Raw genomic sequence first — 27653 nt, 5'->3', positions numbered from 1 at the left:
GAAAGCCCCTTATTGTACAGGAGTGAATTGGTTTTGCCTTTCCAAGTCTTGCATGTGGATCACTGCTAAGGGGCAGCACAGGCGGAGGCAGGGCTTGCAGAATTAGACTTGTGAATACTTTCCATACAGCCCCGCATGCTCCACTCTCTGACATTCTCTTTGACAGCACAGGAAGTTCAAAAGTGCCCTATAGCAGAGCCTAATGCCTAAGTGACTGCAGCCCAGGGGACTCTGATAAAATGCAGATGTTCGGGAACAAGCTGGAAGTTTAGAGTCTAGTGTGAAGATCCAGCCCTGGCATCATGACACACAGCTGCTCATCAGGTGCCTCACTTCTTAGGATGCCAGCTGCAGTGCAATGCAGCTATGCTGGAGTCTTACCAGTATGTTCGCTTGTCTAGTACAGCGGAAAGAAAACATGGGGACCACATTACAACTGCATGGGGTTCAGGTGTTGATAAACATTTTGGGATGATAGGAGCATAACCTCCAAATATACCACATATTACGTACCTATTACATACATGCTGCATATAATATATATGGACATACACATGACTCATGCAAATAATGAGTCTTTGTAGTCCCAAGGATAGCGGTGTCACAGCAAATGTGGGACTGCTTAGCCTTGAATAGCAACTGACATTTCTGGGAAAGAGAAGTTAAGTCCTAATCGATACATTATTCCTTTCTTTTGGGTATTCTCTAGGACTGAGAAAGCCACCATGCCTGCGAATGATGATGAAGACCTATTCATCACTGGACACTTACATCAGACCCTGGCAGAACTTGATGAAGACCTGGAAGGTAACAGCTACAGTATCCTGTATGACCACACAGGCAGTCACTTTTTCTGAGTACTTTGGTGTGGATCCACAGGAAAGAAGTCTTGGGTTTGCAGCTTGGTCCGGATGTGTTTGGCTTGTATATAAGGGTTGAACTTCTCTCTCAGGTGAGGGCTGTTCTTGATGGACTGATTTTTGTCAGGGTTCTAAGCAATATTAAGAAAGTGTCTCAGTAGTTTTTAAAATATGGACAAGTAATGCTACTTGTTTAAGATGTACTCTACACACATTAGAGATTTAAATATCCAAAGTGAGTCAGGGGGATATGAGCCACACAAAGAGAAGCAGGAGCAGCTGCCTTTATTAAAACTTAAAACTCTCCCTTGGTAGTGCAGAACACACAGTCTTTTGTCCATGACAAACATCTCAGTGTGGAGCACCCGTGGCATTGCCATTGTCTAAACACAGTCTTTGGAAAGCACTGTAAGGTCAAGTGAGATGCAAATAACAGTAGTGAATACGGAGAAATTCCTTTAGGTGAAGAAAGCTACACTATTTTCTTCATGGCACACATTAAAGATAAACTAGAGGAACAAAACAATGACAAAGCAGACATTAAAACTGACCCTGATTTTATCTAATCCTGCTTTGAGCCTCTTGTCATTGGTATTTGTTGACAGCGCTGGGAATCCTAACCAGCCATTGCACCTCCCACAGTCTGTGACACACGACCCTCTGCATCACTTAGTTCTTTGAAGAGTCTGTGCAATTCTGAAGGCACCAAGATTTACTTATTCTGTCTTTAAGAAATTAAACCTAGAGCAAATCATTCTACATGCCTTGCTGTGCTTCTAATGGACACAAGAAATCGGAAGGGCAAAAATCCCAGTGCACTTGAGAACGCTTTCCAGAATACTAACTGTAGAAGTCTGTTTTATTATTCAATGATTTGGCAAAATATGGTGGGTAAATATCTCACCCTGAAACATCATGGATAGGCAAATGGCTCTGCACTTGTATGGTGAAAGCTGAGATTCTGGCCCCAGGCAGATGCAGATTATAAATCAAGAAAAGACTTAACTTGTATATGTTTTTACAAAAGTAGTAATCCCTGGGGAAATCAAAGTATTGGCCATGTGTTCACAAACTCCCTGGTAATACTCTAATGGGTACCAATTAGTGACTTATGTTTGTCTTTCTCTACAGGAATGGAAGAAAATTATGAAACAGATACTAGCTCTCTAACCAACTCTGTAAATGGTGTATCCAACCACAGTCTACAAGAAGCCATAATCCCTGATAGTAGCGTGGATGACATCCCAGTCACTTTTATCGGGGAAGTTTCTGATGAGCCTCTTGACTCAGGGCTGTTCTCCAGTAGATGTAACAATGCCGCTACCATTAACACAGGGGGCATTGCTAGCCAAAGATCTCACCTGCCCCCATTTCAGACTGGGCATGGCCAGCCTTTTGTAAGGACAAGTAGAAAAGGGCCTGACCCCTCCCCTCCTTCCCAAGATAACAGAAAGAGAAATCAGCCAACCTTAGCCAACACATCTGAAGATGAGCGTCCAGTTGAAACAGACCCCACAGTTACATCACTTGTTTCAAAGCTTTTAATAGATGATCCAAAAGCAAAGGATAAAGGCAAGGTGCGTGGTTCTAGTCACAGTGAGAAGACACAGGCAGGTCATGGAATAAACTCACTGCGCATGAATCCAAAAGATGATAAGGATGAGAGCTCCAACTCAGCACTCCCACCATGGTCTCATCATGGCCAGGCCTCGGGGGGAAGCTATGGACTCAAGCATGGCCTCACGACATATAAAATTGTTCCTCCCAAATCAGAGATGAGGTGTTATGACAGGAATGTGTCCCTCTCCACTGGTGCCATTAAGATTGATGAACAAGGGAATCTGGTAAGTCCTCACATGAACGGAAGCAGAACCATATCCCGACCATCAGCTCTGGTCGAAACAGACGCTCCACCTATTGGAAAAGTCAAAGAGTTCTGGAGGCACAACTCAATGGAAAAGTACCTGAATGGGCCGGCCGAGGGCACTGTCCAAAGGGCCCCCTCCACCACTGTCGCTGCCACACCAGCAAAACCACAGCAAGATAATGGAATGAAGGCAGCCTACACACTGACCACTCCCCAGCAGCAGCCTGCCTCACAGGAGTATGGGGCACACCTGGAGGAAGAGAGAAGCCGGCCATGTTCAGCAGTCTCTTGTCCTGTGAAAGTACCAGCAACAAATCCCACAGACATCACATTCCTCAAACCTCAGAGAAGAACATCCAGCCAGTATGTGGCCTCTACTATTGCCAAGAAGATGGGGCCTCCAAAAATCCATGCTGATGTGGTGAGACCACATAAGAAACCTGCTGAACAGGGCCATGAAGAAGCAAAGCTGGCTAGGCCTCCTCCAGCCAGGAAAGATGATGCAGCTCCTGAACTGCCCTCGGAGGCAAGGCAGCATGAACAAGGGATGAACCAGGGCTCTGTCTGCCTTCCCAGCAACGCTGGTGTGCAGTTACCAGCAGGAGACCATGCCAAAGTAGAGGTCAACAGCGCATATGGGAAGTCATCGACTCAAGACTATCCTGCTGCTGTCCACAGAAACTCCTATTTCCTCCCAGGCAGATCTTCCCAGAGGGATCGTGTTTCTGTGGGACAGAGCTGTGGTTTCAATGAAAAGCAAACTACAAGTAACCAAAAAATGAATTCAGCATCTAACTCCTCGAAGGCACTGGACAAGGCGCACCCACCCCCTCTGCTCTTGGCAGAGGCCCGTGACTCTGGGAGGATTCTGATGAATGGCTCTGCACGGACCCCAGGAAATTGTGAGCCCCCTCACTCTCCAAAGGAATCCACTTTGACTAGCTATATTATCTTACAGACAGAGGAAAAGCCCAGTCCATCATCTACAGATGGTCAAGATGCAGATAAAGCTCTACCGTCCAGCATTTTTGGGCCAAAGAAAAAATTTAAGCCTGTCGTTCAAAGGCCACTCCCAAAAGATGTATCCCTGCACAGTGCCCTGATGGAAGCCATCCACTCATCAGGAGGAAGGGACAAGCTCCGAAAGGTGAATGTGGTGGGTCTCAGGGTTTGGGTGCAGGGAGCTCCTGAGCAGGCCTTCCGTAGCCTCTCATGGATCTTGAGAAGAAAGACTGCAAAGGCAGAGCTCCAAATGTGCCACTTTGATTTTATCCACATTCTGTCTCCTCCTTCTAATGCATTTGAATAAAAGCACTAGAGAGGCTGATGGGATTTAGCTTGTCAGGGTCTGGCAGTCCAGTGGAAAATATGTCAATCAATAAAGTTTGACATCTACTAGGCCAGAGTAATATTGAAGCCAGGGTGTTGGGCTGTCTGTACTCCGGTCTGGAAGCCCTGTGTCAGCTGTGTGCTGTCATAATGAAATATCTGAAAAACTTAGAAAAAGGAAAGGTTTATTTTGGCTCAAGGTTTGGAGGGTAAACCCTCCAAAGTCCATGGTCTCTTAGCTTTGGCTTTTTAGCTTGTGTCAGAGCAAGACAGTATCGTGCGTACACATGGCAGGTCAAAAGCTCACCTCCTATCCAGGGAGGGGAAAGAGAAAAGTATCCATCATCCTCTTCAAGAACCTCCCTTCCAGAGACCCTGGGCAGCCCACCAATATCACCTCCTAATGTCTTTGCCAGCTCCTAGTGGTGATAGGCTGAGAAAAATGCCGTTCATGAGCTTCTGGGTAAGGAAAGTCTTGACACTGAGATAGTAAGACACAGGATGGACCACTGCTTTCTCTACAGCCTTGTGTTGCTAAACACAGGCACACACTCTGAGAACTGCATGGAGCTTGGTTTCATTGTTGTATGGACATCATGAGGTGTTGCACAAGCCCAAATAGCAATAGGCCAGCATTCTATGGGGACTTCTTGTTATATCAAATGACATCAATGGGAGATTGAAAAAGGATGCTGCTGGTGTAACAGGTTTTATCATTTTACAGGAAGATAAAGCAGTGGAACCATATCCCCAAAGTAGTTATCCACGACACATTAACCATAGAGCCTATAGTATAGTGGATACATAATGTAGTAACATAGTCTCTTACACTCATAACCGAGAGTCACAACTGTATGTAACTGTACACCATACACTCTGCATGTCTAAAAGGACAGTGCCCAGGTTTGCCTACACCCGTATCACCCCAGACACCTGCAAAATGCAATGCAGTGGGATTTTACTGTTGCTGGGAGACATAAATATTTCATCTCTTCAGTCTTGTGAGTCTGCTATCATCTGTATGGTATATTCTTGACTGGAACATGTGATATGATTGTATTTCCATTCTACAGTAGAAATAACAGCAATTTTGTGATCCTCCTCCATTATCAGGTCATTTAACACATCAAATGCTATTACTAAGCTAATGCCAATAATGAACAGTGATTTCCACCCTTTTTCAGCTGAGGAAGCAAGGCAGAGTGAGCTTTAAGTGATCTGGCCCAATGTCACCCACAGACATTCTCATCCAGGTTTACAAGATTTCAGTACACTTGTCAGCTAGGCAAGGCTAGGAGAGTAGCAGGAATAGTCTCACAGTAAGAGACTAATTTTTGATGCAACCCTAAATCTATAACCTTTGGTTCTTCTATAGCTGCCACTCAACTTTCTGCAGGGTTATGTTATGGTGGCCCATAGCAAGTTGAAAATATCCAAAGTTGGAAAAGGCTTTAATGTGCTGAACTTAGCTGAGCTTACTTCTCACTCCCTACAAATGCTTAGGACATTTACATCCGCCCACGTTTGGACTGCATAGTCTAACTCAAAGCCTGCTCTGCACATGTGCTGAATGACTCAGTAAAGTTCTGAATGCTGTGCTGAAACGAGAAAAGCAAGTGGCTGTGTCCATATGCCTCAATCCTATGGCTCAGCTGAATGCTCTTTTGGGGACTTTCTGAAAGTACCCTTAAGCAGTCAGGTTGAGGGGAGCTGATGCTGCTAATGTGGATTTAGCCTTGCCTTATCTTCAGAGTGACACACATTAACTTTGTTAATGCTCTAGACTGCAGAACAGGCCTCGGAAGGAAGGCCAAAGAAACCATCCTATGTGGAGGCAGAGAGCGAGCGCTCTGCCCTTCTGGCAGCCATTCGGGGCCACAGTGGGACTCTCAGCCTCAGGAAGGTAAGGAAATGGGCCTCCCATGCATAACAGGCTCAGGGTCCTACCTACTCTTCTCATCAGCAGACTAAGCCAATGCCACCTGGCTCCCATTGCTCTAACAATGCAGCAGTCAGCATCAGAGCTGCCAACCCCATTTGTCTGTCACATTGTCACCCAATTCCAGACAGCTGCCTTGGCCTCTGCTCATATAAAGTGACAGACCCCTGCACCACTGACATGTTCCTGCTTTCTCTGCAGGTTTATCCTATACACTAACCTTTTCCAAATTCACTCACACACTCATCGTGATCTCGGCCACCCCGGCTACTCTCACAAAGCAGGGCAGCTATAGGAAGAGAGCCCCAAACCTGCACAACTGTAGGCACATATTAATTGAGTTTACAGGTAGGACAGTGCACCTATGGCTGTCACATACTGGGTTTAGGGAATGATGTGACTTGTATATTTCCCCTGGGGTTTTAGGTACTCACAACTTCCACCCCCACTTGGTCAAATCTATTTCCATCATCACATGTAAAAGAAAGTATGAGACTATATAGTATTTATTTTTATACTCCTTCCATATCTGCTATGTTTGAGCCATACTTTGGAAGGGCATGGGGATATAAGCAGATAGATTTCTGTTTTCCATGGTCCTTCATTAAGGAGCTGTTTGAGGTTCACTGTGAGATGGGTAGCTGTGTGCTGTCTTCTCAGAACGGACCTTTAAATAAATTCTAACTGTCTATAAGGTGCTATAACAAAGCACCATAGACTGAGTCACTTAGAGACAACAGAGGTTTGTTTCTTACAGATCTGGAAGCTAGAAGTCAAAGGTCATAGCAACAGCAGAATTGGTATTTTGTAAGGTTGTCTCGCTGGTCCCTAGTGCCTTAACACCAAGCCTCACATGGCAGAAGGTTCTCTCTCAGGGTACTGTCTGGTGTCTCTTGTATAGGGTACTGAATCTATCCATGGTAGATACACATTTATGAGCTAATCCCTTCTGAAGCCCTTCACTCATTCTCACCGCCATGGAGTGTCACAGATGAGATGGGGTACAGGAGCACTTACTGTAGTAATCACGCAACTGTCTCATTAGGTGTCATCCCTTGCCTCTGAGGAGCTCCAGAGCTTCCGAAATGCTGCACTCGTGGCTCCAGGTTTGGACAAACCTCAGCAAGAAGACCTTGGCCTTCCACCCCCACCTGCCCTGCCGCCACCACCCACTCCAGCCTCCCAGGCTCCTTCAGCCTCTGTGACGGTTTCCAAGTTCAGCACCGGCACCCTCAACAACACAGTAAATGCTAGGCAAGCCTTGATGGATGCCATCCGCTCAGGCACAGGAGCTGCACGACTCAGAAAGGTGAGCATTGGTAGGAAATCAGGAATGGAGGCAAAACTAACGAGGCGGCCCAGCTTCTGGAGGGTACCGCCAAGGGCTGGACACACCAGAATTCACTTGGGAGAAAGCCAGCTCTTCATGCTACCTGCTAGTCAGCAACAAGGTTCGAGCTAAACCCACTCTGGTCTCCTAAGCCCAAATCCATGCTAGCGCAGGGGCAGGCTGGATGCCAATCTACAGTGTGTTCCCTGGCGCTCCCTGGAGGGAGTGAGGCACCCTTAGCCTGCAGTCTCATCACAATCTTCCCATATCCATCTTTATCTGCCTCTTTCTGCCAACAGAGCGCATACCTGTTAGTGAATTCAAAGTCTCTCTGCAGAGCATGCACTGTTTACTTCCCCCAGGTCTCTTTTGGCAGTCTAATGCAGGTCTACACATCTATTTCCCTCCTGGATACTGTAGAGAACTGTGGCCCCTGAATCAGTATTGTCAAACTCCACCTGGCTTCCAAGCTCTGCTTCAGCTCAATACCACTATCCTATGAATTCACTGACTTCTGTGGTTGCATATGCCCCCTCAATATGGCATTTTAGATTTTCTAAGAGAGCATTTCTGCTTCCTAAAATGTGCTGTCCCTGAAGAGGCCAATAGAAAGTTAATCTTCATGCTTGTGAAATGCACAAGGCTCGGAGAAGCCAAGTCACTAGGCTTTGGTCATGCAGGGACTGAACTGAGCATAGAAGGTTCTTGTTGCCCAGGCTGTATCCTATAAGGAAGCACGGCACCCATGAAACTGAGGCTGGGCCATTTTTGCATAAGGCTATTTCCTGACGGATCTCCTTGTTCCCACTTAGACACCATTGTGGGGGAAGAGTGGAGAGATTCCTAGGACATGTAGCTGAGAAAAGCTGCCCTTTCCTCAGCACTGTTCCATGGCTACCCATAGGTCACCAACTCTGTTGCTCTGCCAGAGCCTCTAGGAGCTCCTGAATTGCAGTTTTCTTTTTTTTTTTTTCTTTTTTTATTTAATTTATTTTTTATTTTTTATTTATTTCAAATGATTTCCCCTTTCCTGGCTCCCCACTCCCCAAAAGTCCCATAAGCCCTCTTCCCTCCCCCTGTTCTTCCATCCACCCCTTCCCACTTCCCTGTTCTAGAATTCCCTTACACTGCTGCACTGAGCCTTTCCAGAACCAGGGGCTACTCCTCTGTTCTTCTTGGACATCATTTGATATGTGGATTATGTCTTAGGTATTCCAAGTTTCTGGGCTAATATCCACTTATCAGTGAGTGCATTCCATGAATTGCAGTTTTCTAAGCTCTCTTGGAATCCAGGGGCTGAGCTCCCTGGTTAGCCCCCACCTCCTTGAGCTTGTCCTGATTTGAGGAGAGGGCAGTCATAGCTGTACAGGTGTGACTCTACCTTGGCACTCAAAAACTGAAATTAAGGATGCAAGCCACCTTCATTGGAGGCATAGCCCACTTCGGGTCCCTATCCAGCAGCACTGGAGAGTGACAGGCCTCGAGCTATCTCCCTGTGGTTTGCCATTTCTGTGGAATTCATGTATTTCTGAACTTGTATGGTGAGTGGTCGAGCAGCAGCCATGGAAGTAAGCGGAGGGTGGCTGTGAATCCACCCCTGAGGCCCCTCTGGGCTCAAGACAGCCATTTCCCGCTGACTCAATTCCAGAGGTGGCTCTTCTTTAGAGAAGTCCTAAGCAAGCAATTTAGTAAAACCCACCACAAAATTATGTTTCTCGACAAGAAATCTATAAGCAACACCTGAGTCCTAAGTTAGATTCGTCAGAAGTTAGAACCCACAGGTCAGCCAAGTTAAACTGTCTATGAAGGGACTTTGCTTTAAGGTTCGGGCTTATTGTCTATTTCATTTGCTCCTCTATTATATTCCGAAAACACTGAATGTCACCTATCTGAGGCCTCCCTCCATTACAATTTCTGTGAGCTAGTCAACCATGGTTGGAAAATATTAAGTAATTAGCAACTGATGAGTTAAAAATAGCCTTCATTATAGCAAATCGGTATTAGGACTATACTTGTTTATGTCTTCCTGTGCCTGATATGTACTATAAACTCTTCATACTTACCCTCATAGGTGCATGGATCTAGTAAGAAGCAGAGTGTATATAAGCTCTGGTACACTCCACAGTTCCATGCATCCCTGGGGCTTCTATGGAGAGGGGACCAGTGACTTGAAGGCTACAGGCACACAATTGTTCTCTATATTTTCACACAGCTCACTGACTGGTTGTTGGAGCTTTTCAAAATAGATGCTACTCTGTCCTTCAGTGATGGAAAGAACCCAAAAAACTAAAAGCCAAGGCTACACAGCTAACAGGTGTTTACTTAAAAATCTAAAACTTGGACTTGCTTTCTCTGAGAACTCTTTCTTCTGCTTTGCAGAAAGTTAAAAAGAGGCAAGATTGCAAAGAGTCTGGAATAAGAGACTAAATGTTTAGGGAAGTAAGGGGTAGAAATGAAGAACAGATATTAAAAAGGTCTGAATTGGCATGTCAGTTGAATGTCTAGAGTTGAGGAGGAAGTTGGACACTATGCACCCCAGGAATGCTTGAAAGAAAGATCATCACAGTTACAACATTGTAGCCAGAGTTGGAGACACAGCTGTCATTTCCCACATGGCCAGCTCCTTAAATGGGATTTATAGGACTAAGTTTTGATTATATTTCTTGTATTGACTTAACTCTTGTGTTGCTTGCACACTTTGGAAAGCATGAGTCAGCAAATGTTTAAGAATTTGTGTATCATGTTCAGTTACAAGGTGATTTGGGGATGAGAGCCGTGTGCTGGTAATGCGGGCAAGATGGCACCGAACAGGCTCTTGTCACTCATCTGCCTCCTGCTACAGACTGTGACATGGGATGGGACAACACAACTTCCTTAGTACACCCCCCAGCTCTCTCAGGAGTGCGGCAGTCCCCTTGGCCTGCACTGACCTCTCCTAGGTAGGGCTTCTCTGCTCTCACACCTTTGTGCCGCTAGTTTGCCTTCCTAGTGCAACTATCTGTAGAATACCAGGTACGTGCAGTGGGTGCAGGGGGCCGGGAATGTTCACAGTCTAGTGATGGTTTCAGAAAGCCAGTCAGACAGCACTTTCCTGCTGTGTGTGTGGACAACTGATTTTCATGGCTCCCGTGTGAGAACATGTGGATTTTCCTGTATTCCTTTAGCTTCCTTTCCCTGTTTGGTTGAATGGCCTTGAGGAAAGTACAGTGGCTCTGTGGCATTTGCAGCTTGGACTGAGCTCTCTACAGCTGGGCATATTTGTTGCCTTTCATGCCTGAGTGTTCAGTGTAAGTTCCTGCTCACCTAGGCCCTTGAATCTAGCTTTTCAAGTCTTTGTGAACGGCTGCAGCGCACATCACACAATGCTTATTGCCTCTGAGAAAGCCTTCTTCTCAGCTCAGATCCTAGGCTGGGAGGCTTCCCCAGGATCTAGCAGTTTAAAAACAACAAAAGAATCTGACCATAGTAGGCAAAATGGGATGGTTGATCATTGGGAAGATGCCGCTCATGATACCGTACAGTCAGCTTGATGGAGAACGGATAACTATCTTAAAGATAACAGCATTGTTTTTCAGAATGATCACAGTAAGAGCTGCCTTTATGTTGTGAGTGGCCCAGGTCTTTGGCAGCTGATGGCTGCCAGTGCTTTTGGCTTCTGGTTCCATGTGAGGACACTTTCAGCTGCTGCTAGCACCCATGTGTCTTGCCAGGATACCCCTCTTCCCACAGGCAGGATTCAGTGAGTACATCCACCTCCCTATGATGTTGTCTCTCTTGTCCCTCAGTCTTCATTCGCAGCATTGGTAAAAACAACCGTGCATATCCAGCAGCCTTGGCTGATCTATGTTAAATGAATTGTGTGAATGAATGCACACCTTGTCTCCTCTTTTTTGTGTGTTCATGTAAACACATGCATGACAGTGCTCAGTCACTATGCCTTTAGTAAGACCTGCCAGGATGTGGGCACTGGCAGAGCTGTTCATAGCAGACAAAGCAATGAAGCCTCATTGTGCCTACAGACGTACTGTGCCCCCGAGACACAAATCAGAGAACGAACCATTGAGGGCAACCGAAGGACATGGTTAGACTCCCCACTTCACCCACACAGAGGGTATAACAGGCTCCTGCTCTATTCCCCAGAAGGAAAGACTGTGGCTTCCATTTGATAAGTAGACAAGTGTGGTGCTGGTAACCTAAGTGACTTCCTGGCAAAATATTCCTAGGTCAGCACCTTTGCTATGTCCAGACATCTTATCAGCTCCTGGCTGCCTTGGCAAGTGCCCCACAAGCCACACTGAGCTCACCCAGCACAGGTGCCCTTTTTCCCACTACAGGAATCACAGATGTAGAAGAAAGCATTTTATGCCCCTTGACCTCAACAGGAAGCCCGAAGAACTGATTAGACATATGATGTTATCAGGAGGTCCCAAGCTAGGGAGGAGAAGAGCAAACCCCTTCCTTCTCAGCAGAAGAGAATTCCATGTTCCAGGGAATGGGGAACTGAAACCTGTGTCAGCACAGACCTGGTTCTTGGATGACATTCATTCATACACCAGGCCCAGGTTGTTCATTGTGTAAGCCTAGCTATGTGTAGTTAAATTGGAATGGCTTCAAGACAGGCAGTCAAGATTGTCTACTAACAGCTCTCCCAAGTTCCCTGTTGTCTCTGAAAATAGAGCTGGAGCAAAACATGTTGTGAAACCACTGAGTTTATCTGTCCGTCATGCTTCTGATCCGAACTCTCTAAGAGGCTCCTTCAGTATCCAGGTTGGCTCCATTTTCCCACATCATCACCATGTAATTTTCCTTTTAGAATGCAGCTCACAGTTCTGAGCTCCCCAAAAACTAGCGTAGTGCTGTTGGATGTGGGCCTCATTTTGCACAACATAGTCTTGCACAAGGCTCACCCATCATTGTCCCATCAGCCCCATCCATAGCTTGTGGCATAGAGAGGACACTGGGTCAAGATCTGGAAGGAGAATTAAGACAGCATATGCCCTTTGATGGCACCGTGCCCATCCCCGCCCTACCGTGCGTCTTGCCATCAGTGCGCTGAAAGCTCATGTCCCAGAGAGTCATTTGAAAGCCCTGCCAGACAGACATCTAAGTCAGGTTACAAATGCACCTTTCTTGTCTTTGGGGAAATAAAATGACCTTTGGGCATGTCCTCTCTTCCTCCCTGGATTGTTTGTGCCCGCACCTGTCATCCAGATGCTGGCTTCCCTGGATTCCTCTGTGCCTAGAATCTTTCCACCCAACCTGAAAGAAAAACCCCTAGAGAAAACCCTGCTTTCTTGGATATTTCTTCTTGCCAAGAAATCCTTCCCCAGCACTGTGTCCCCAAAACACTGGTCAATCACCTTTGTCTAGGCTGAGATATTCTCCTTGGCCCAGAAAGAAGACAAATAAAAGTTTAAATATTTTTGCAGCTTTTTGTGTTCTCCAGTGACTCCCAGAATGCTTTTCTTTTTTGTCTAAACAAATAATATGAACATCTTTTAGATAGCATGCGTCTTTTAGGAAGCCCCAAGGTATAGCATCCACATCGATCTCTGCTTTGGGGCCTGCTCCTCGGATAGGCCCAGCCTCTCTCTCCTCCTCACACATGCGTGTTCTCCAATGCTTGTCTGTTGGTCACAGAAGCACTCTCATCAGTGTGCCTTTAGCCAGAGCTGGCATCTTTTGTTCTCAGTATAAGCCCTAGCTTCATTGACCTGCCTCCTTAAGCTTGCTTTGGCAAAATTCTAGCTAGGTCTTTCCCATGCTGTCCTTTTGCAGTTTCTTTATTTTATATACTTTATTTTATATTTCAATTATATATTTTATAATGTATTCTTTTCCATTTCAATATTTTTTCCCTCACACACTAAGAACTGTTCCTACCCAGATGGCATCATCATATTGTCCTTGCTGATGGTGGATAAGAATTCCAGGTCTTCTACCCTGCCTGGGAGAACATAGCTGAATAGCTGCCCTGCCTTTCCAGTCTCCCTTAGCCTTCCCTCACCAGTTGCTCCATTCCCACGTCTCCTCATGTGCCACCACCTAGGTAAGGTATCCCAGGACCGCCAGAAAGAGTGACCCAGTATCCTAGCATTAGCTGAGCTGGGAATGCTCACTCAACCTGTGGCCCCGTGCCCAACCCTCACTACAAATCACTAACTGTCCCTAGTCCCTACTCCCTAGTAAGTGATCTAGTGTGCTCCAGAAACCTGTAGGCCAAAAGGAAATCCTACTGACTGCTTGCCGTCGTTGTGCAGCTCCTTCTGCGTTATGCCTCCTTGCTGTAAAAAGCATATATGTACCCTGCCACACATGGCCTGTCATATACTGCCTGCCTCCACCATACGCTTCCATAGATTCAAAACGTTGGGCTCACCCAAGTATGGGCTGAAACCTCCAAACCCAAGACCCACAGCAACCCTTTCCTCTGTGCGGGGATGCATGTCAGAAGAGGACTGCCACAGAATCACACAATGCGTGTGTGCTGCCCAGCCCATTGGGAAAGAACCCCAGGCACCTGGTAGTCTGTAACACAGACCTCACTCTTGTTTTTTCCAGTGGACAGTACAGGGCTGAAACTGTGAATGACCGTCAGAGATTCACCCAACCAAGGCATAAGTCCACAGTCCACAAAGCATGCTCACACATATTCTGGTTTCATATTGTGGGATTCATTTAATGAACTATCTCAAAGCTGGCTGAAGGGTTTCCTTGAAAGCCTGCCTAGACAATCATTTCTTGCTCTGACGTCTATTAAATTCAGTTCAGCAAGCTGCATTTTTTGTTATTTTAGCATGAAAGATTTTTTTTATATTTTTCATAGAAAAGATGACAAACATGTTGAAAAGTTGAAATAATAGCCCCAAGAACTTTTGATGAGAGCTTGCTGTATTTGTTTTAACCCATATCTCTCCATCTTCACAATCTACCTATCTGCACACATGTTTTCTTCTCTTGTTGAAACGAGATCTGACTGTGTAGCCCAAGCTAGCTTTGAATTCAGCAGTCCTCCTGTCTCAGAATGCTGAGATTACAGGCATGTGACTCTCACACCTGGCCCAAGATTTTATTTGTGTACAATAGAAGTGCATTGCAAACATTAGCATTCCTGACTCCAGCATGACTTTATCTACATGTAACAGGAGTTTGCTTTTTTACAGTTGTTTTTCAGATAAAATATACATAGCGTGGCATGCGCACATTTAAGAAGCTCATGGGTCATTTTAGTGGGACTCCATCCTACCCATCTTGAGACTGGTTTTTGAAAGAGTCACAAGAAAAATAAGGCGGAAACAGCATAGAGCACCTACAGGTTTCTCAGTATGTGGATATGTGCATATGTGATTTGTAGCTATTCATACAGACTGGTTCTACCTTGGCACCATTTGTATAGGCTGATTGGATAAGGAAGAGTCTGTCAAAGTAGGAAGGCTGCTAACTTGTAACACTGGAGATAGACCAGTAGGATCACACTACCCAGGATGAAAGGATAGGGCACACCTTGAAAGAAAGCCATAGCTTTTAAAATATACTCAATCAGTCTCTGAGAGCATCATCAATCCAGATGGTAATTTCAGGGACTGGATTTGCCATTCTACCTTAAGCAGCCAAACATTTAGGAAAATATGACTTCTAAGTAATTAGCTATCAAGCCACGGGGATTTCAGTCCCTGAGAGACACCATAGCAGATTGTGAGGCCTGTATCCAACATCTCCTAATCCAGAAGCATATGAGCTGTGGAGTCAAAGGGTGCTTGACACAGGCCCATTGTCCAGGTTAGGGTTACTATTGCTATGATGAAACATCATGAACCAAAAGCAATGTGGGAAAGAAAGGGTTTATTTGACTTACACTTTCCCATCATAGTTCATCGTTGAAGGAAGTCAGCACAGGAACTCACACTGGGCAGGGGCCTGGAGCCAGGAGCTGATGCAGAGGCCATGGAAGCATGCTGCTCACTGGATTATGCATCCTGGTTTGCTCAGCCTGCTTTACTATGGCACCGCCTACACTGGGCAGGGCACCTAACCCATCAATTACTAATTCACAAAGTACTTTGCAGGCTCGCCTACAGTCTGTTGCTAGGGAGACATTTTCTCTGTCAAGCTCCTTCTCTCAGATGACTATAGCTTGTGTCACATTGACACAAAACTATCCAGTACATCCTTGTTTGAGGAGCAAAGCTGCAGTCCCAGAACACCAAGGCATGTACATGCATAGTGAATGTTAAGAAAGAGATTGTGGCACAGAGCCATTCCGAGATGCACAGAACCTACTGGAGTGTTTAGCAGGGCAGAGCTTGCTCCCACGAGTCGTGTCTTTTGGACATGCTCTTCTCTCAGCAGTGGGCAACAATTTTCAAGACCTTCTGCTGCCCCAAAAATTTTCAAGCAAGGTTCAAACTGTCTCCAAATGACCACATCATAGAAGAAAGCTTAGCAATATATATATATAAAAATGTGAAACTGTTAGGCAAATTTCAAGGCAAAATTTGGGAGAGTGTGGCATCCAATCAAAACCAACCAGGTAACAAAATGGTAGACTATCTTGAAACAGTCATTAAGGACTGAACGCGACTGTACCTGTCCCATACCAATCCCAGATATTAGAAAATAGTTAATGTAGCTACATCTAAAGATGACACATAGCAAATATATCTAGGACTAAAACAGGATTAAATTATAAATTAATAATAACATGGCCCCAGGAAAATCCCCAAATATTTAAATAACATACTTTTAAATAAAAAGCCAAAAATCAAAGAAGAAGTAGAAAGTAGTTTGAGGTGATTGTGAATTACACCGTGAAAGTGTGGAGTGCTGCTACAGTAGCGTTTTTGAGAGAAATTCATGGTGCTTTGTCATTCTATGACTGGCTATTCTTCCTGAGGAAACTAGAAAAAGAAGAGCAAAACTGAAATCTGAAGTGAACAGGAAAAACTAAAGGTCATAGCAGGAATCAATAAAATAAAAGAGGAAACTGATTCTCAAAGTTAAACCCACAGATTGTTCTGAAACAAAACCAATAAATCAGGAAGTCTGGCACAGGATATATCAAGAGAAAAAGATTTTTTTTTTGTCAACTTCAGGATGGAGGCATAATATAACAGATTCTCCAGATATAATAAGAGACTGTCGTATGAAAGGATAGCACAAACAATTTCAAGCATGGGTGTGTTAAACATACCAGTGTCAAACTATGACGATACAAATGCAAAACTCCAGAAGAAATACATGAGCTGAACAAACTCCACATTAGTCAAAGAGACTAAATTATACGCAAAAAAAAAGACTTCATGATCATGCACGTGTACACACACACACACACACACACACCATACACATTCACACACACACATATACCATACCACAACACAACAAAACACACACACATAAATTCAAATGTACACCACTTCTAGGCCTAGTTCGCTAATGAGTTCTACAAATGTAACAAGACCTCTAAGCATCCCAAAAGCTGAAGAAGAGAGCAGGTATGCCCTATGAATCTAGTTATTGATTCCAAACCCAGATATGATAAGAAAGAGATCCATATGAGAATGATAGTGTTTAGTGTGTCCTAGGACACAAGATGTGGCCAAGGAACACAAGGTTAACATTTAAAACCTATTCCCATACGAACTACTTTTTAAAAGAAGAATGAATACCTGCCCAGCATCAAAAGGCCACAAAATGCCTGTTTTCTCTGCTTTACTTCAACACTTAGCGGTGCAAGAAAGGAGGAGGGCAAGGAGATGGGTAGACTTGTTTTCACATACATGCTCACAGCAGTTTTATTTATAACTGCCTCAAAACTGCAAAATCGGCAAAAGAATGAATAAAGAAATGTGATGCGCTCATACAGGTACTCACCGCAATAACAGTGACGCCGATACCTGCAGCAGTGCAGATGCGTTCAAGATAATTTTTACGCTGAAAGACACATGACGGCAAAATTTAGTCATATTATTGGATTGCTACAAAATTCTAGAAAATATAAACTTCTGTGCAGTTGTTAGATGATTGGTGACATTTGAGGACCGAAGGAAGTTAGGAAATCTTATGAGTGTTGTTGTGATTTTGATTGTGGCCATGGTGCCAGAGGGACATGTATTATTAAAACCTAACTTAATCCCAGCATTAGGAGGGGCAGAAGCCATTGAACTGTCCATAAGTGAGAATCCAGATGGATAATGAGTTCCAGGCTAGCCAAGACTACCTACTGAGACTGTCTCAAGTGCATGCGTATGCTGTCTGTCTGCCTGCCTGCCTGTCTTTATCTTTCTCTCTCTATCTTGAAACTGGGACATGTCCATCATATTTCAGTTGTTAATACAGTAAACATTTGCTTACAAACAAACTCCTTCCTCCCATGTACCTCAACCCGGACAGCTATCGTAAGGTTGCCCTCTCTGGCATGCCCTCCTACTCTCAGTCCTGCCTCTCCTGGCTATCTCCTTCCTAGAGCCTCCCCCTCACTTCACTGGACACTGCAAAGATATTGGGTTCTTCTTCTCCCCACTGCAGGATTTCACTACAGGGAATCAGGAAAAACTTTTTTTTAATAGTTCACTAGGTACTTTTCAAAAAAAGTATTGCAATGTGTTTCTCTCAAACCACATGACAGTTCTAGACTGTCACAGTCTAGACTCCTCAGTGTTCTAGACTCCACAGTGAAGATCTTCTGCTGGTTTGGATTAACAACTGAATCATAACTAGAGGACCACAGTTCCACTGTGCAGGGAATAGTCTGGAGTTTGGAGGAAAGCACTATTGGAAAGTAGGGGCTTCCTGCTCTGTAAGGCAGGTTCTCTGCCTAGCTGGGCTATACTGCTGGCTATAATAGTCCTTTATGGGGACTATAAGGCTATCACCCCTTGCCCATCATTCCACATGGCCCTAGAGCTGCCTCTTTAGCTTCTTCCTAACTCATCCCCTCTCCCAGCTTCTTCCCATATATGCAAGGAACACTGATGGCTATGGCGGTATCTCTTCCCGAACCTTCCAGTAGGTCCCTGCTATCCTTCCTACCGTTATGCCCAGCCCTCTCCAGCTTTCTCTGAGGCACCCCCTAGGCAGACTCTTTTTCTAAGTCAGACTGAGACAGCTCTGACCACATCCCTGACCTTGCCCTCCCCATCCTCTCCCTGACCCCACGAACCACCTGACTGTGTTAGACGCCGATCTTGTCCTAGTGATTGGGCCTTTGAACTCCTGTCTTATTTTTGCTTTTTGCTACACACAGTAGGATGTATCTTGGATTGTGGCTATAGCTTCCCCATTCTGAATTCTACCTCATGTAGAAATTTCTTGTAGAATTTCTTCCCTTCTTAACTAGTGGCTACTACGGCCATGTTTCCCCTCATTTTCCTTGGCTCTGGGAAGCTTTCTGCAGGGTTCTTGAGGCCTGCACAAGCAGTTTTGCTGCAGATATCCTACATATGCTTTTCCTTCTTCTGAGGATGGAGGAGTAGAACTAGAGCAGGAGTGTGGAGACTTATAGGTGTCAAGTCGACTGGAGAGCCCTTGCAAGGGACCACAGTATGGCCACTGTGCATATACCGTCACAATGTGTAGCTGTGAGTAGGTCTTCCATGTATGTCTCCTTATTCCCAAGCCTCACCAGTGAGGCTGCCAAGAGAGTCTGCCCCCAAATGTGAGCTCTAGAGGTCAGAGGGTGCCAAAAGAGCTGGAGAAGATGTCCCTGGGCCCACATGAAGACAAAAGGAATTGAGCCATGTATGCAAGTGGTCAGAGAGTCTGTGCTCTGAGAAGGTCTTATTGATGAGCATTTGACCCAAAGGTACTTATGTGAGTCCCTTTGTATCATAGAAGTCTGATTAAACATCACTGTACTAAAAGTATTTACTCAACTCCAAAGCTGGGACATCTACCTCGTTTATTGTGCCACTATCCCTATGGGGCCATCATTCCTGATTACAGGTGGAGGCAAAAGGCCACAGCACGCCCTTCATCCACACATGGCACAGGTGTTAGTGGAAGAGTGAGACTGCTAATATCCTTCACCAAGTCCATGTGTGCTGTTGTGAGAAGGGGCATCAGGCATATGGTTTAATGGGCATACATAGTGACTTCTCTCCAACTAGGAGGTTGGAGATTGACCATTGACGACAATGCCCAGTGCCATTGGGCTAGAACACAACAGAGAGAGTGCAGACTTGTTCTAGGCCCGGATAAGACATTAAGCCCTTGAGAGATTCTATACTCCCAAGGGACCTAGTCACATCCCAAAGCTGTCACCTGGTCATTCCACCATCTGGAACTGAGATGTTTAGCTCACAACTATGAGGAAATGTTCTTCCACACATACTGTATCCATTATTCTTGAATTATAGTGGGACTGTTGGGAAAATCCATTGAGAGAACAGATAGACTGGCCATAAGCTTGGTACTGTCAACCCAATGGTGCTTGTGTTAGTTCTAAAGGAATTTGTTGCTTTTGAGTATTTGCTTTGGCGATGAACTAAAAAGGTAGCACAGAATGGCAAATTCCCAGTCAGTCCTGTTTAGCCTGGGCTCTAGTTTGATACTATAGAAGTGGACAGTGGTTTTTCACAAGACATCTTCTCCTTAACTCATTTTCAGAGGCACTAGACCCCCCATGTCTGGACTTCCTATTGTCGGGCTATCAGGAGATAACTAAACCAACAGGATCTACGTGATCTTTCCTGACACATAGAGGGAAAACCTGCATGCACCTTCATCCACACCACAAACTCTGGTCATGCCCTTTATATATGTGCCAGTGAGTGAACCGACTAGGGTTCCTGCCTCCATGTGTCCCTTCTAGCAGTGCTGGTGAGGGGAGCACAAAGGAGTGATGAGATGCTGCGGGAGGGACCTACAAAGAAACGTCCGTGGACTCCACGTTGCTTGTTTTCCCACAAGTCATTGGAAGGGTTTAAGTGTATTTTAGAAAGCGTCTTTGGGAGAGTGAAAAGCATGGCTGGTGGCCTAGATCTCAATTCCTCAACAGCTTTTACAAGGATGAGCATGCATAACTCTCTTCTTTATACTTTGTTGCCCACAGAGACAGTAACTCTACCCATCTTCCCTGCAGGTTCCCTTGCTCGTGTGAGGTCCTAGGACTGTGGAAACCACCTGTACAGCTCCAAGTATCATCGCTTTAGAAATCCACATGACAGGAAATGAAACCTTCAAGAAATGGCGTTACTTTCCTGTCTCCAGGCCAACTTGCCGGTGGTGGATTTTCAGTGTTCCTAATGGTCAAAGGGGAGATGCTGCTTTGCTGTGTTACTTGTGTGCCAAGGACATGTGATCTGCCTTTGAATGCTCACAGTTGCCAATAAACTGCTCTTGTTGGCAGAGTAATGAGAGTACACAGGCTGGAGCCCAACACTCACACTTGATTATAGCTATGGGCACAAGGAATTATGCCTTAAGTTGATCTTTGGATCTTTGAGAATTTGACCACATACACATGGTTAAAATCATTTATGATCTTTTGAATTCTAGGTGGACAAAAACATAAATCAATAGAAGTAGTCGGAATCTATCACATGCTCCAGGATGCTCTGTTTCTAGAGTAAGAAGCACAGTGGAGGAAGACTGCTGAGATGAGTTTTGCAGGGTAGAAAAGCATCAGGTTCATATTTGTATTCCTCACACAGTGAAGGCTCACACCTCACAGATGATCTTGGACTGTGATCTGACCAACTAAGCTTTTAAAATTCCACTATTACTGCCCAGAGTAGCAGCCCTACTTGACCGTGTGAGCAAGACATTCCTGGCTCCTTAGAAGGTGATGGGAAGCAGAGATGAGAACACGGGGAGGGCTGTCCCTTTTTGTATAGATCGTGTCCTACTTGTATAGTTCCCCCTCCCCCACCCGATGTCCCAGCAGGCTATGATGTGCATCAGGTCACTGTGAAGGAGCCTTGCATGGAGCCTGAGACTTCACCAGTAGCCTTCTGAAATCCTGCAGAGGGGCAGAGCGCAGGGTGCTGAGGACCTATACATAGCAGAGGGCAGTCCACATTGTGCCCATAGTCTGTGGCTTACAGTTCATCCTGACACACTTTGGCATGGTCCAGCAGCTGCCCTGGTATTATATGGCATTCTGATAGTACATTGTGGGTAGACACCATCTTTAAAGAATTTAAACTCAGCAGGAAGTTTTGTGTTTTTTTTTTTTTATGTGTCTCTAAAACCTTTTCTTATATGGAGAAAACCAAGACAGCAATAGAAGTCAAAATGAGTTCATGATATAAAATCTCTGCCTTACTGGAAAAAAAAAAACCATGAAATCCTTTGACTGTTTCCCCCTGTTTTAAATCTAGGCATCGGGTAGAGTGGGAACTTGGTACTGTGTGATTAACATTGCTAAACTTTCTCAGTGGGGCAAGAGCTATCAGCCAATTGCTCTTAGTCACAGCTGTCTGCTCTTTCTCTTAGTGCCACAAATAAATGCAAATCCAATGCTGTAACTGTCCTGTGGATGTCATGCTACAGTGTATATCCCGCCTGCAAAACGGAGGGATTAATCTAGTCTCCCAGCAAATATTTTGGCTGCTGTGTTAATCAGTGTTCCATCACTGTGACCAAACACCTGAGGTAAACAGTTGAAAGCAGTTTATTTTGGCTCAGGGTTTCAGAGATTTTTGGCCCTGTTGCTGTGCCTGTGGCAACACAAGACATCATGACAGAAGGGTGTGCTGGAGGCCTCTGCTCACCTCATGACATGACAGAAAAAAGGAAGGAAGGCACTGGGATCTTGATATCGCCTTCAGATGTGTGACAACAGTTATCTGCCTTCCTTCCTCTATGCCTTAGTTCTTGAAGGTTCCTTCCCAATACTGCCGCAGGCTAGAGATGCATAGGCCTTTGAAGGATTTTAAAAGTCAAAACTTTTTGGAGAGGAAGCTTTCTCCATGCCTCTGTGTTTCAACAGATAAGGTCATCATAACCATAGAGTTTAGATGATACAAGGAACAGACCTTTAGCAAAATGATAGGTATAGCATGTTAAATACTATAGAGAAAAATCAGGAAAAGGGGCAAAAGACTCAACCAGAGCAGTAGAGAATGGCCTTGGTTTGAGTGAATTACTGAAGGAAAGGATAGAGGCAAGGCAAAGAGAAGGGCAAATGCAGTGCCTCTAAGGGCACATCTTAGGGGAGAGAGGAGAGATGGGCTCTTATAGAAGATGGGAGAATGGGTAGAATGTGCGTTTAACTCCCAATGCAGACAGTTCTCTATGAGCTTCCACCCAAGCTTGAGAGGTCCTTGAGAGAGAGCATGATGGCCACCTCAAGTTATTTTTGCTCATGTGGACCAATTTAATGCTACGTCTGCTGTGTTGTCCACGTCAGAATACATAAAGCTTCAAATTTTGAGGTGTGGGCTACAGACCAATCAAAGCCTCCTGGTTCATGTTGCGGCCTCTGCTAAGTGCCATCACAATGACTCTTGGCTCGTCTTCTTGGTAAACACACATATCAAAGTACCATCTTCCAGCTGAGCCAGCTGGAGTCTAAGAAGACTAGACGTGTCTGCCATGTGTCTCACATTCTGTCAGCAACCCTCTGTGCCTCCTATCGCCGGGTCAGTTAAGTTCCCATTCTCCCTCAGCCCATCAGAGTCTTAGTAGGCTCTATCTCTTCTGCCCCTCCCTAGTCTAAACAGCCCTTCCACCGTTTCTTTTGTCCACATCCAACCACACATTTACTGAAGGTATCCTGGGAGATATTTTTTATATGCCTTGAATATCTCCCCTGCCTGTCATGCCCAGAGTCCTCCACTACTCTTACCCTTCAACTGGAGACTTCAGCCTAACCCTAGCAACTCCCCCACTCTATGAGTGCCTCACACCTCCTTGCTCCCTACCCGGTCTAATCTCAGCCTCTATAAACTGTGCTTCACACGCCCAGCTACTCATCTCTCACCTTCCTGGCTACAAAGATCAGCCTCGAGGCAAGTAGCAGGAAAGGTTGGGTTCACTCAGGGAAACCTCAACAGCCTTAACTTAGGTCATCCTCTTGGCAGGAAGCCTATAAAGACATCTACCCACACTCCCAGCCATATTGTGTAACACAGAGGCAGAGAGAAAAGGTGAGAACTCTCAAACAGGAAGCAAATGGCTCAGCTCCAATCATTGCCCAGATAATTAAGAAAAGCATTCCAAAATTATAACAGTGTAGCTCATAAAATCCATAACCTCTATAACCAGATTCTAGCCCGCAAAGTGTGCAAACTAAGATTTGGTGCAAACCTCAGTCTCCTAGTAAAGCACAGGCTAGTGGAGATGACCAGAGCTCAGCCTATGTGTCCTTCCAGGCACCTCTGCAGGGTCAGTAGCCAGAGAAAACACTGGCAACTCTTCCCTGATGGATCTAACTTTATAAACCTGCTGGTCAGTTCCCAAGAAGAAAATTGTTTGTGACTCTGAATTCAGGAGGTAGGCCCTTTACAACTTCCCTAACCGATTCAGCTTTGAATGTTGCCTTCTAAGTGATAGATCTCAGATGTCCTGCTATGAGCATCACTACGGCACAGACAGTGTGCCCTTCTCTATTCCTCTGGGAAGCCCATCAACTCAGCTCCTGATCAGGAAAAGTGCTGGCTTGTATGTCCTGCCAGCTTGCCTCACTTGACCATGGCCCCACTCCGTTGTCTGTGTCTGGGTCTTATGCCTGCACCTCCTGTGTGGCTCACTTTAGTAGTTTCCAAGTCAGAAAGGCAAGGAAACATTTGCTAATCACTGAATTCTTCTGTGATTTTTCTCCTTCCACAGCTGTTGGGTATTTGGCCCAACGCTTCTTCTCATGGTTTTCTTTACTATCTCCAAATTACACCAGCTTCCACTCCCTGTGCCTTCCTTATACCTCCAGACCTATATACAGTCAGTGGTCTGACTCACACTGAGCTCAGTGGGAGCTCCACAGTGCCTGCTGAGGAGACCGCCTCTACAGGTGGCCACTGTGCTGTGCGTTGTTCCTCATGTTAACTTCTGGGACACATGTCTCTTGGTTTGGGATGTAAAAGACACAGAGAAGAGTGTGTCATTATCATTCCATCACAGAAGTAGAAAGAAAGGAGCCAAAGAAATAGCAGAGTCACCTCACAAACTTGTAGGATCAATGACTCCATTGTCCAGCTTTAATTCCATGTACATAGATCAGAAAGGGGACGATGGTACATGGTTTCTGTTCCAGCCTATACCTGAAATCGTCGCATCTCTCCATTCTGAGCAGAGGAACAGTCACTCTAATGCACACTAGCACACTTTGGCCTGAGCAGGGTTCTAGACTCTACCATGGTGTCACCTTCTTCAGTAGAGGATTAAGTGGTCAAGGCATCCAGGGGATTCCAGGGGACATCTCTCCTCTGCTCAAAGCATCATACCTTGTTCCTGAAGGACCTGGAACATTTTCCAGAACCAGAAGCCATCAACTGTGCAAACTGAGACCCACAGGGTAACAGAGACATCATCTTTCACAGACAGCCCTGCTGAGCACAAATATGGACACATGGGATTCAGGTATCAACTGCTCCCAGCATTTCCTCTAATACTCCATCAGAGTGGCACGTTTTTCCTGATAATTCTTTTTTATAACAGAACTGCACTGTTCTGGACCAAGGAAGGGAGATTCTGAAGACCCAAGGAAGCTGAAGGCTAGCATGATAGATGTTCTTGGGGCAGGAAGGAATGAAGAGCTGTGGAGAAAGCAAGCAGGCCCAAATCCCTGCTGCGCGGTGTCTTCTCAACGCTCTGTTCTCAGGGTCTACCCCCTAGCCCAGGCATCCAGAAGCACTCATACCCTCCTTCCCATGTTTCCCCTTTCCTCTTCCCTTTCTCCTTTCCATCTTCCCCTGACCTACCTCATTCCTTTCTTTCATCCACCATCCCTCCTTCCCTTCTTTCCTTCCTTGATGCCTTCCTTTCCTCTTGCTTCTCTCTTCCCATCTAACATCTAGAAGAGCTTCTCGAAGTTGGAATCCCCGATGGGTGCTGGAGACAATTACAAATTAGTGTCTCTGCCTTCCAGTAAGCCTGCTGGCAAGCAGCCACGTGGAAATGCCAATCAAGAGTGTAACAAGTATCCTGGGGGAGAAAAGATGTGGGGCAAAGATTGGAGGTTCTTCCTCGTGGGTGGTCAGGGTGGAAGCCCCTCACGTGAGCATCAAGAGAGGCTTCTTGCCAGGTGAAAGGAGCAGGGGATAGCCAGAGGCCTAGGGAAGCCTCGGTGGCTCAGGGTTCTGTCTGCGGGAGACTCGGATTAGAGGTTCTGCACCAGGGCTCTGTTCCACTGCAAAGACATTCCTAGGGCTGAGTGCTGCCATCCACTCCTGTGTTCCACTAGAAATACAAATGTGTTCAAAGCGGAAAGATCAAGAAGCGATTAACTATGCTGGCACCTGCTCATGAGTGGTTTGGCCATGGGCCCAACTAGGGTGTGCTCGGAGTGAGCACAGGTGGCAGCAGCTCGCCTCACACTGCCTGCCATGCTCCTCTGAAGAAAGCAATGCTCTGTGGTTTTGGGGGCTTGCATCTGAGACCCTTCCTCTAGATGTGGAGGCTGAGATTCATGAGACAGGAGGACAGGGGCTGTCAATCAAGGGTAGGACCACCCATTGACCTCCAGCTTGTCTGGGAACCCAGCCTCACCAGGTCTTTGAAAGCGACAGTCAGGTGGGCCCTGTCACCACCTTCACACCCTGGCTCTGACTGGAGCTGAGCTGACCCTGGCTGCAGTCTGGCTAGTGCCCTCCACTCAGCTGTGGCCCTCCAGATTTGCTGCTGCTTCTCAGCTTCTGTGCACTCGAAAGCTTGAGTAGTTTTCATTTCTCTGAAAATACCATGTGGGTTCATTCTACCGTGCTTTATTAGAACGCCTATTGATCCTCCAAAACCCAGCCACCTCCCAAAGAAAGCCACTTATAACCACTTAGTCCTCTGTGGAATGTGGTGCTTCTTGTTACCATGCTCATTTCTCAATGGAGTCTATTGGTGTCGGCGACCCGGAACTCTGTGGGCCTCATTCATGTGGGGGCGTCAAGCCTGAGAACACAGGACTCATGCCATGGACAGAGTCTGCCCCAACCAGACTGGCAGGGAATTCTCAGTACAAGACTCCTGAAGACCTGCTTGGCCAATGGCTAGTGGGCAAATGCCCAAGAGAGGGAGACTGCAGTGTTCCTGCAAGGCATCTCAGAGTCCTTGGAGAGACTCCAGACTGCAGGGATGGCAGTGGCCAGGGACGGGGCAAAGAATGGGCTTGTTGGAAGGTTTCCAACTCTGGGGTACAGCTGGCCAAGCCCCAGGTTGGGCAGAGAGCCACTGGCACAGGGGATGAGGAGTTGGCTGAGGTGGGGCTTAGAACAAGATGGCCACGAGCCACTCATACTACGGCTGTGTGAATGCTGAAGGCGCCGGGAGTCAGGGGTGAGTCACACGTGAGTAAGAAAGGCTCGGTCTGGAAAGCAGATTGCAGTATGCCCTGAAGTCATGATTCTGTTTCAGAGAGCTGACGTGATGGCACCGTGACATTAACCATTCCAGATCTTCCCGAGTGACATCATGGATACTGGACAAAGCAGCAGCATTTTCTGTGAGGGATAGCAACAGTGGGCTTTTAAGGCTGCCTTCTGTCAGGTGGAGTTGAGGTGCTATCAAGGCCCTGTGACATCTCTGACCACACAGGAGCTAAGGGGTCAGCTGTCAGGGCCCACCCATCTCCTCTGCCTTCATTTGCTTTCCTCTTTTCTCCTCCTCTATACAATCAGGAGTAACTAACGTAGTAGGTCATGTAACTAGGGGCCTCTGAAGCATTGCCCTGATTCAGTCACGTGGAGCTCACAGTTGTTTCCTGAGTCTATCAAAAAGCCAAACCTTGGTCTCATTGGTTCCCTCCTCCTACCAGCGGAGGCTTAGAGACATATAATGACCCTTGAGCTCACCTGATGTTGACCTAAGCCCCAAATCTGACTCTCCTCTTGTCCATTATACCCCAGGAAGCTCTCTAGTCCTAGGAGGAAAAAACTGCTTCTCATTGGTTGGACTCATGTAATCAAGGCCGTGCCTGAGCAGTGTGTATTCCAGCCTGACTCTCAGCTGGTCTGAGGACAGTAGGCAGGTTCGGGATCCCGGAACTACAAATACCTTGGGGACCTTGGTTCCTCACTAAAACCTCCTAGCACCCAGGTGTCATCAAGTCAGGGCTCTCCAGGATGATCCAGTCTTTGCATTCTTGGACACATCTGAGCAATAAGGTCCTAACTTCTTGCATACCTTGCCTGAGAACTAGAAAAGACAAGTACAGCACTGACCCTAGTGCAAACATTCCTG

The 27653-nt window shown here is 46.0% G+C and overlaps 1 protein-coding gene across 4 annotated transcripts in view; it reads left to right on the top strand.

The window, feature by feature from the left end:
* The window catches only part of Cobl (cordon-bleu WH2 repeat protein), a 230842-nt gene extending 210164 nt beyond the window's left edge, over positions 1 to 20678 (top strand). For all 4 annotated transcript variants that reach the window (XM_052198908.1, XM_052198906.1, XM_052198907.1 and 1 more), the window contains 5 exons: positions 710 to 807; positions 1992 to 3874; positions 5840 to 5959; positions 7041 to 7304; positions 20407 to 20678. In XM_052198908.1, coding sequence (XP_052054868.1) covers positions 710 to 807; positions 1992 to 3874; positions 5840 to 5959; positions 7041 to 7304; positions 20407 to 20424 — 2383 coding nt within the window. In that variant the 3' untranslated portion in view covers positions 20425 to 20678. The remainder of the gene's footprint in view (positions 1 to 709; positions 808 to 1991; positions 3875 to 5839; positions 5960 to 7040; positions 7305 to 20406) is intronic.
* Positions 20679 to 27653: the final 6975 nt, after the last annotated feature.

Source organism: Apodemus sylvaticus, chromosome 11 (assembly GCF_947179515.1).
Source record: "Apodemus sylvaticus chromosome 11, mApoSyl1.1, whole genome shotgun sequence".
Taxonomy (NCBI): Eukaryota; Metazoa; Chordata; class Mammalia; order Rodentia; family Muridae; genus Apodemus; species Apodemus sylvaticus.
This window is presented reverse-complemented; position numbering and strand designations above follow the sequence as displayed.